Consider the following 10,757-nt stretch of genomic DNA (forward strand, 5'->3'; position numbering starts at 1 on the left):
AAACTCGTATCGTGTGAGTTTGGAAATAAAAGTTTCATATTCTGAAAGCCAAGACTTTGTTTGTTTAAAATCAAACAAAACACCCGAACCCCGAAAAAATAGTTTTTTATGCAAATCCACGTTTATTTTGAAATGAGCCGTTGCGACTTCCGACTGATTTCGATAGAGCGGGTCACATATATAAAATGTTTTAGATCTTTGAGTTCATCTCATGAAAAATGGGAGCAAAAACAAAAGTGTTGCATTTATATTTTTGTTCAGTGTACATCAGTGGCTTCTTTAAATCTAGGCTCAAAACATACTTTTATCCCACTGCTTGCCCTCCTGATTTTCACCTGATTCTTTGTATTCTTTCTTATGGGTTTTACTGTCTTAGGGGCCGTACACATGAGCGTATTTTGCAGTCGTGCTCAAACATGAGAGCAACACCGCCTCTGTGCACCAGTGCTCTTTTTTCCAATGCACGAGCATGCGCAACCATGGCGCTACCAGGATTGAAAATAGTTCAACTTTTTTCATGTGATGAAGAACATCCAATCGCAGCAAGATATGTCTGTATTACTGTAAATACAACTGTACGGCAAATATGGAGAAGATAATTTAATTAATTTAAGTGCAGGTTTATCGTAACCCTGACTTTAAGATCTGTCCATTGTGTCACCCATATTCATTTTATGAGCACCGCTGCTAAAATATCACAAGACCATTAATATCAACGGCTCTGGTGCTGGTGTCCGGCACACAAACGCAACACACACAGAGCGTAGCGTAGCAGAGAAGAGACAGAAACAGCGTTTTTTAGGGTAACACTACCGTCCCATGGACAATATTTTAATATAACTTTAAAAAACAACACCTTGAAAAAGTTCAGCACAAGAGTAGACATCCAGAGCCCGGCCGACGTGGTAAAAAAAACCTCATGTGTACAGCCCCCTTATTTGTATGTTGCTCCTTTAGTTCTTGGCTTTGTTTTGTGTTTTCATGTAAAGCACTTTGTAACTGTATTTTTAAAATCATAAACTAATGAATAAACATGTATAACTTCTAGGAGATCACCTTATTCCAGAAAACACAATATTTCACAGCAGAAAAAGTGGTTAAAGATCATTTTAAGAGAGAGACAACATTACTATTTACATTTAAACACCGTTATTGTAAATTCTAAAGCTAGTTTGACTCCATACATACGAGGCTCTGATGTTTGTCCCTTTTGATTCAGGTGACGAGTCAGGACAAGACTCCATCCGTCATCAGGAAGGAATTAGTATGTTGATCTTTTAGTACTTTTATTTTGTTATTGCTGTTTTTTGTTTTAATGTGAAGCACTTTGTTGGATAAGTGCGACTGTTTGAAGGTATTATTGTTATTAATATCATTCTTATGAAGTGGAATTAGCAAACTAGCTAACTCGCCTGCAGCTAAATTAGCATCAAATTAGTGATTCATCCGAACATTTGTCACACTATAAGAAAGCATAGATAATCATTCAAACACCATCGCAGCTGTGGCTCAGGAGATAGAGGATGGAGGTTCAATCCCCAGCTCCTGCAGTCAACATGCAGTCAACGTGTCCTTGGGCAAGATATTTAATCCCAAATGTGGGATTGCCAGCCTTGAGTGAATGTGTGGGAATGTTAGTCTCCCTAAACATTTGAATCAGAAACCTTTTTAATGTGTCCCACAGCGGGGACATTTACAATGTTAGAGCAAAGGGGACATTGCAGAAAAGACTAACTATTAGAGGTAATCACACATTGATCAAATTACTACACATTCACAGTATGAAAGATAAGTAGCGCATTATAAAAATAGGTGAACATTTAAAAAGTAATAAAGTAGCAGCCAGTGATAACAGTAGTAAGACATTTACTGTATAATCCACAATAAATGCCGACTTGTAAAAGCTCTTTGAAGAGTCGCGAAGACAGGAAAATCTGTATGTAAATGTACCATTTAGCCAATCACAGTGCTGTGTCAGGCTTTCATATTATGGAAGATGGAGTGGTTTTATCTTTTGTGGGTTGGAAAAGTGATAGAGTGGTTAAAACTGGTAAACCCACATCTGAGGCTGAGCAGCACTCTTAGAGACAAGTGAGCAAATCTTGATATGTAAAATTGATGGAGTAGTAGTTTAATGAAGAGGAATAGAGTGGTGCAGTCATGGATGTATAAAGAGACTGGATCCAGCGTTGGAGGCGTGACCCCTTTCATTCCTATGAAAATTGCTCAGTGGCCCACGAAGTCAAAATGACCTGACTCTCAAGAGCAAAAGTACCCGTATCTGGGTCCATAGAGCACCTGCATTTTGCTTAAACCCTCCTCCAAACGAAAAGCCCTCATGGCCAATCTTGGCTCGGTCAGATAAACGGAGTGGAACAATTACTCTGGATTTCGGCTTTTAACTCACCTTAATAATTTAAATATGGGCTATACATTTTTTCGTGCTGCGTTGTTTATTGACTTAAAAAAAATATCCTCTGATTAGCAGCAACTCATTCCCAATGTTAGTCAATGGGAAAAAGTATTTTTGGGCTAAAACGACATCACAAACTGACATGGAAGTTGTATTACAAATGTTTGGCCACCAGGAAAATGCCAGCATCCGGCACACTTCCCGGAGGCCTGGGTGCAATACATATATCCCAAAACATGGAAATGACTTTTGACATTTCACCACTTCTGGTTCCTTTTCCTCGTAGTCAACTTTCCTCCGAACATGTTTTGGTTAGAAGCCAGAAATCAAATCTATGTTTATCACAAGTTGAAGAGATTTTAAAGTTTTATTATACTTCTATGTGTCATAAAAACAGGAGTTGACTAAAAGAGACAAATAAACGTAGTCTCGCTGAGCATTAGCCGCCTTTAGCTTAGCGGTGGTGATGCACAGCCATGCAACCGTGCTGTCGTTTGTTTATAGCCTAATGTTAGCTTTTTACTTCTGCTGATTTCATTTACGCTTCAAAAATCATAAAGTGTTCTTAATATGTAGAGATTATGCTGTTGAACAAAAAGTTTTAAGTATCATAAATCTGTGTTTGCCACAGAGTTTATTTTGATCAATATTCAGAAATCCAATGTAAAAATCCCATTACTTTTGGCGGTGCCCTTGTGAAGCTAACTTGCTGGTCGGCATACACAAATCCCTCCTCACTGCACCACTCTATGCATGATTAGAACAGCGTCAGCCTCCTGTGTGTCCAGCGATGTTCTGCCCTCACCCCTCCTCTGCTCTCCTCTCAGTTCTGGGAGTGCACATCCCTCTCTTCCCTGGACACCTCTGGGAACAGCTCCGGCTCGGCCTCGGGCTCCAGCAGCGCCTCCTCCTCCTCCGTCTCCTCCTCCACCCCGCTGTCCGCCTCCCGCTCACACAAACGCTCGGTGTCGGCAGTGTCCAACTACTCCACCCTATCGCTGCCGCTGTACAACCAGCAGGTGGACGACTGCTGCATCATCCGGGTCAGCCTGGACGTGGAGAACGGCAACATGTACAAGAGCATCCTGGTGAGGAAACGTTCAAAGTGTTCTTGTTGTAGAAAGCACCTCAATATGCGTAACATCACGATCTCTGTTATCTGCCTTGCTTAATATAGTGTTAGTTCCAGAGTATTCATGTTAAAACAACTATAATACATACAGGATAATATGTGCTTAGCAAAACTCAGATGCTTTTATAACCTTTTGATACCTCTTTATTCATTCCTTTTTAATAGTAGCATATATTCCTAAAATCCTGTTTACGTTATAGTCTACTCATTTTGAAATGACTATACCACAAATGTATTCAATGTTTTATTTATGTTATATTTATTCCCTGTATTTAGCAGGATTCATAAAATCCTTAATACAGTTTAAACGAACAAGAAAAAGAAACGTGCCTTATTATATGCTTCGAATTCATAAGCATTTTTTTATAAATAATTAAAATCAATATAATAATTAAACTAATTAATTTAGCATTTCTAAAAATAATAAAATAGATGGGGATAATAAAAAAAAAAATTTAAACTAAAATGTAGGGAATTATAAAACAAATAAATTGCAAATTTATAAAAAATGAATAATATTAAAGGGGATAATTATAAAACAAATGAGAACATATAAATTAACAATTAAAACATCTAGAAGTGATTAAACAAAAAATTGCGAATACACACATAAAGGGGGATATAAAAAAAGAGAGCATATATATAAATAAATACTACAAAATTCTAAATAATTATTAAACTAATAAATTATTAATTCTTTTAAAAAATCATATGAAGGGGGAAAATTAAACTATATATCTCTAAACATATTTATATAATTTGTTGTGACTAATCCTAACCCTTTTCACTGAAACTATAGAACTAAAAATGATGTTTATCTGAAACTGTTGAGACTACAGACAGTTTGGCTCCGACAGGCTCTGATGTTTGTCCCTTTGGTTCAGGTGACGAGTCAGGACAAGACTCCGGCCGTCATCAGGAAGGCGATGATCAAACACAATCTGGAGCGGGAGAAGACCGAGGAGTACGAGCTGATGCAGAAAATCTCTGAGGACAAAGGTGGAAACTTAAGACACACACATTCTGACTCAAACCACAGTTAACTACATTTGATAATAAGCTAACTTAGGACTGTTTTTTTCTAAAACCATCTGCAGATGTTTTGTATTAACATAGTTCTTTCTCCCACTATGCCACATTGCAGTTTGTGTACTGTTACTTAATATCCTAGTGGGAAAAGGGAAAGACATAAGAGAGAAGCACATTTACACCAATAGAGCTTTTTGAACATGTACTTTTGTTGTATTTAACTGTCATTTCTCTTCAACACAATGCATTTTGCCTGACTTCATCTTGCTCCTTCTCATTCTGCAGAGCTCCGGATCCCGGACAACGCCAACGTTTTCTACGCCATGAACTCCACTGCCAACTACGACTTTGTGCTGAAGAAGCGCGGCCTGGCCCGGCCGATGAGGACCAAGAACGTGGCCAGCTCCACGCTGCCTCGCATGAAACAGAAGGGACTGAAAATAGCTAAAGGGATTTTCTGAAGGGAGAAACGCGCCACCTCCTTCCTCCCCTCCACCAACCCCTTTAACCCTCTCTCTGGTCTCCCACTCCTCAGAAGAAACATTTGTGTTCTGTCGGAGGCAAAAGTATCTGAGTTTTGGTTTTGGACAAAAACACAAGAGGAGATGAATGACCAACCTTTCTGTGGATGAGCAGAAAGCAGAGGAAGCACTTAGGAACAGCTCTCGCATCATCAGGACCCTTCAGGGCTTTATAAGGTGCGTGGAAACGTCCATGCTGTTTTACCGAAGACAACAAAAAGGACACGTTTGTGGATAAAGTGTCGGTGAATGCTCGGCGGAGGGACCAGTCGAACACTCGGGGGGAAAATGTCCCGTTGCTTGTGAAGAAGCAGATCCATTTCGTTTTTTCTTTTACTTTTAGTTTACAAGTGTTTACATCTTAACGCTCAGCTCTTAAAGGTTTTCGTTCAAGCCTCATGCTTGAGTTTTTAATCACCTTCGTTAAAATAATTTCAAAACCCCAGAGTTCCTCGGCAGCCTCGATCCCTGAACGCCACTCACCCTGTCACGGAGTACACACACGAACAACACAAAGCCGCCAACTACAGCTGGGCGTTTCGAATGTTTTTCAATTTTGTCAGGGAACTTTTTCTCATGAGTGTACCGCCGCCTTTTACCCCAGGTTCCTGTTGTCGACAGTGTTTCTGGGACCGGGGCACTGAACCCCTCACGCTCTGTGGACGCTGGGACATTTTCCTTCGGCGTTTTACCACCAGTGGAGGGGAGCTGAACTCTTTTCAAATCTAAAAAGCTGCCATGTTACAAAAAAACTAAAACAAAAAGGTCGGAAATGGAAACATTGGTGTCAAAAACATCCAGTGGGCACAGTCATGAATAACATGCTTCTTTTTCTTTTTATTATTAATGAGTTGTAACCACTACACAGCGAAGGACGTGGCAGTGACTGGGACCCCAACCCAAACGTTCCAGAGGGAAGAACAAGTGAGCAGAAAAGCAACCGAGTGTATATATCCATTCACAACAACTGTGCAGTATGTGCTTTGAAACGGACCATGAGATTTTTGTTAATAGACTTTGTCACGATATCAACATTTTTATTCATTTTGGCTTTGTACATTTTTTTTAGCATCTCTCTGCTCTCATATGGTGCTGCTAGTTACCTTCATCACTTCACGGATTTCTCTACTTCCTGACCGCCCGCCGCCATGTTGGAAGACGACACAAAACATCTCTTGTCCTCTGCGGGGGAAGAAGTTTTTAATATTAGTTTGCTGTTTTCCAAAAAATAAGTTAATATGGACAACCATCACTCCCAAGAAAAGACCAATAAAATAAAAATGGAGGAATGGTTAGGAAAACAAACAAAAAACTTGTATAATAACACTAATGAATATTTTTATCCATTTATTTTCCCAACATTTCTCAATAAATCATTCGATACAAATATGAGTAAAAAAACGAAAACATCCCAGTAACATTTGTATTACAAGAGGAAGTCTTTAATTAGCTTGTTTTGTCACAGTTGAACATAAATACTATACAATCATCCCAAAATACATTTCAGTTTTTAATTTCTTTAAATTTCTTCCTTTTCCTGGCAAAAATAGGCTTCCATACACCTGAGTGAAACCTTTTTCAAACAAAAGGATTAGTTATGTTTCCTGTAAAACTACAGTAGAGAAATTCGGGATGAAAACCTTTGAAAGAATAAACAAAAATCTGTTATTTTAGGAGCAAGCTGATGATTTGGTTTAACCCTGGACTGTTGCACGGGTAGAAGAGCTTAACTGTGGTTCAGTTCTTCCAACATGGCGGATCATCCTTCATATCCATCAGTTCCAAACGTGCCATGCTTGGCCTGTGTGTTGCTCCTAAGTCCTGCTGATTTATCCTGCCAGACGTGTTGAAATTATATTTTTTTTGATGATTTCCAGATCTGGAAAAGTTTTCAAAGTGCAGGAAAAGCTTCTTAAATCAGACGCAGTGTGTAGGAGGCGCTTCGGTGATGCTGCCAAAACTGCAAACGAGGGAACAAACTCTCCTCGCTGCTTTTTCTGTGCTTTCCGTGACGTTTTTCTTTAACGGTTAAATCCAACCTAAAACAGCTAACCAGTTCTTGGTGATGCACGTCCCCTTTCCCACAAATACATTCCAACAACAGTACACTCTTGAAGGGCTTTTTTTTTTTAAAGTATTCTGTACAGCTTCCCTCTGTTGATACACAGGTCACACTACTCAATTATTATCTCAAAGAAGAGGATTTTGGCTAATTTCCATCTGCAGTCCCTTTTCTGTTAATTTACCGTTAGCTAACCCCAAACCCAGTCAATATGCTCTTAAAAAAGGAAAACATTAGTGGTTATTTCTAAAACAATGGGGCTTTTATTTCAGATAAAAGCAGCTTCTGATTTGAAACGGGCGGAGGATTTGAAAAAAATAACAGTTGTCTCACAGATTTTGTCAGCTGTAGCTTACCTCCAGCTTCTGCATGTTTGTTTCCAACTGACTTGTGTAAGAACTGTGTAAAAGAGCTTTTAAATCTGCACTTATGCTTCATACATGATACTATGCTATGTTTCTTAGCATTCATACCCAGATGTATAAAGAGAACAGGGGCACGTGTTGAAGGCGGGACCCCGTTCTTTTCCGTTGAGTTGCCCTGTGGCGCATGAAGCCAAAATGTCCTGACTCTTGAGAACAAACGCCCCCGTATCTGGGTCCATAGAGCGTGCGCACTCCTGTTTTCCATAAGCCCCGCCTTCGATCTCCCGTGCTCAAACCGAACACAATTAAGCACAGTTAACAACTTTTAGACCCTTATGATTTAAATAAGGGCTATTAGAGTGTTCCTACTGGATAGTTGATTTAATTTTAACAAAATTATACTGATTTACTGACGTCTTTTTTCCAATGTAAGTCAATGTGAAGAAGTATTGTTGGGCACAATGACGTCACGGACTTACAATGAAGTTGTAGTACCATCATTTGGCCACTAGGAACAATTGCTTCAATGTCCGGCGCACTTCCTGGGGGCTTGGTGCATCCTTTATAAATCTTTTCACTTTAAAGATAAGGACTAAACAACATTTCTGAAAAAATTATTGCCTACAGTAACCTGTAGTTCCACAGAATCTTGTTGTGCTCTTTGACCCTGAAGTAACGCGCCGTTACTACTCAAGCCTTAAGTCAAGCCAGCTTCTCACTACATAAACATGTTGCACAGCATCCTGGGAAATGTAGGAAATTACAGCATATGGGAAAGTGGTTAAACCAAATGCTGAAATATATCGAAGGTTGGATTTTTCCTTATTTGTTCATACACACTACATTCGCCTGGATTGCGACCATGTGTTGCCTTTTTATTTTTTATTTCCACCTGCATGAGTTCATAATTCTCCAAACGATCAAATTAATGATCCCCCTATTAAACGTGTGATAGCGAAATGGTGAGGACAGCAGAAGCTGGAAGTTGTTCACGGCGGTACATTTCTCGCTGTGGAACACTGTGACCATTGACCTTTCACTTGAGCGGCGCTTCATGTTGAGCACTGTGAACAAAAAAAAAGAAATCGCCTCGCTCCCGCTTAATTGTGTCATAGTGAACATTTGCCCTTCACTAGTGTTGTTGGCGACCCTCCATGTGCCAAAAATGAAAAAGAAAAGAGAAAAAAATGTTGCTTTTTAACAGACGAGTCCTCTGCCTTTCACAGTGAGGAAAAAAGATTTGTATGTTTACTGTCGTTGCATTTTTTTGAAAAAACAAAAAAAAGGGTGAGAAGAACACTGTGGACCGTTTCCCATGTGAAAAATTAGACTGTAGTCCGAGAAACTTGAAGCAAAGATGTTTGTGCGGAGCGTCAGATGAAGCTGTTGTAGAAACCCCACGTCAACACATGTGTCTTCTTTAATGTCTTTTCTGCAGCTAATTTTGGAAATATTCAAAAGTGAAGGGGCTTTGCTAATATGATCTTGCGTTTCCAACCATAAACCAGGTTATTATTTCCAACTAAACTCTATGTCTGAGATGCATTGTATAAAAAATGTTAGGTTAAGAATCTCATTTATTTTTACTTTTCTTACACACCTCATCGAAAACACCTCTTGAAAAATGATGAGATCAGTCGTGAAGACCCTACAAACATGTTACAAACATTTTTCGATGCAGTGAAAAGCCTTTTTCAGTGGTATATTAGACATTTGTTAGAGGTTTGTTAGAATTCCTCCTCCATTATTTCAAAGCAAACTGTAACAGGACCTTTAATGCTCCAAGGTCCTCCTTAATGTCACAAATTGTTTATAGACTAAGGACGAGAATCACTACAGCATAATCTGCTATTGCACTTTTGTTCAATCTGAAACATTCCATTTGAATTGCTTACAGATTCTTTAAAAAATACACATTTTCTCAAGGTTATTATCTTTATTTCCCAGAAAATCACCCTAACCAACAATTTGTTATCAAGTAATCCATTTGTATTGCACTTTTTAATGCAGATTGGTGCAATTTAATACCATTAAAACTAAAATAAAGACAACAAAAATTGTAAATGAGAACATTTTAATAAAGAAAAAACTTAATAAAATAGATGTAAAAGAAAAGTTGAAAATAAAATCTAGATTATTCAAATAATAAATAGTATATAATATTAATTTCACATCATAAATACGATCAAATAATAATAAAAACAATTCTATAAATTATTGTTAATCGAAGGCCTGTCTAAATTGATTTTTAATTTTACTTGTAAAGATTGACAGATTTTGTCTCTCAATACGTTCCGCAGCTTAACATTTTAAAAATGATTCCTTGTTGTCCTTGTTTTCCCACAGTCACATGTTTCTGCAGCAGCTCCATCTCCATATTACGCATGTTCTCTAAAGCATTGTGCACATGAGTGGAACTTTAAATGAGCTGACCCCCCCCGAGTGTTTCTGTGCTGATGAGGTTGATGTTGGACTGGTTTGTGTGTCGTCGTAGCCCGTGGTAAAATGAAGTACCTTTTTTGTGATTTGACCTGATTCTGTGCGAGTTTGAACAAAAAGGCTGCGTTTACAAGAAAATAAAACCAGCTGGCGTGGTGTGTATGTTTTTTATTTCTTGTTTTGTTCCCCTGAATTATGCTCCGGTGCCATTTTCCATTTTAACGAAAATAATTTCCGAACTTTTTCTAACTGCAGTGTGTTTTTCATTTTATTTTTCCTACTTTTCCCAAGAACACAAAACCTGTGTAAAGAAAGAACCTGTCCTTGATTTTGTCTTTGTTTATTTATTAATTTGTATATAAATATTTTGTTTTGCAATGTACATTCTTTCCTTTCTTGGTTATAGATTAATATATTCATGTATATACGAATAAACATTAAGTTTATAAAATGAATAAGACTCTTTACCTTTATTGTGTTTGGCAAAGATGGAGATTTAAGGGAGGGGTGAAAAAATAAGGATGCCAAACTCCTAAATGTATTGTTAAAAATCACAAAATCATGCAGTAATGTATTAGGAATGTGTGGAGTTGTACCTTTTTAGAATTCAGATGTGTTGGCACTTTATTATTTTTATCTGATGTAAGGACCCACCGTGACACATGAACTTTAAATGTTCTGGAAAGTTCCTTATACAGCTTTAGCCTTGTTTTTATCTCATGAAGTCCCTAAGTGGCAAACACTGAAAAGTCTGGTGGGTCATGGTCCAGGACATTTGATTTTGTGTTCCCATACC

At 38.2% G+C, this 10,757-nt stretch overlaps 2 protein-coding genes across 3 annotated transcripts in view; both read left to right on the top strand.

The window, feature by feature from the left end:
- Positions 1 to 10,416, top strand: part of LOC104955348 (ral guanine nucleotide dissociation stimulator-like) — a 111,084-nt gene extending 100,668 nt beyond the window's left edge. The window contains 4 exon segments of the mRNA XM_010782670.1: positions 1,220 to 1,264; positions 3,241 to 3,501; positions 4,430 to 4,544; positions 4,860 to 10,416. Coding sequence (XP_010780972.1) covers positions 1,220 to 1,264; positions 3,241 to 3,501; positions 4,430 to 4,544; positions 4,860 to 5,035 — 597 coding nt within the window. The 3' untranslated portion in view covers positions 5,036 to 10,416.
- Positions 1 to 10,757, top strand: part of lipeb (lipase, hormone-sensitive b) — a 98,439-nt gene that overhangs the window by 78,698 nt on the left and 8,984 nt on the right. The window lies entirely within an intron of this gene.

Source organism: Notothenia coriiceps, unplaced genomic scaffold, assembly GCF_000735185.1.
Source record: "Notothenia coriiceps isolate Sejong01 unplaced genomic scaffold, NC01 NC01_scaffold00024667, whole genome shotgun sequence".
NCBI lineage: Eukaryota > Metazoa > Chordata > Actinopteri > Perciformes > Nototheniidae > Notothenia > Notothenia coriiceps.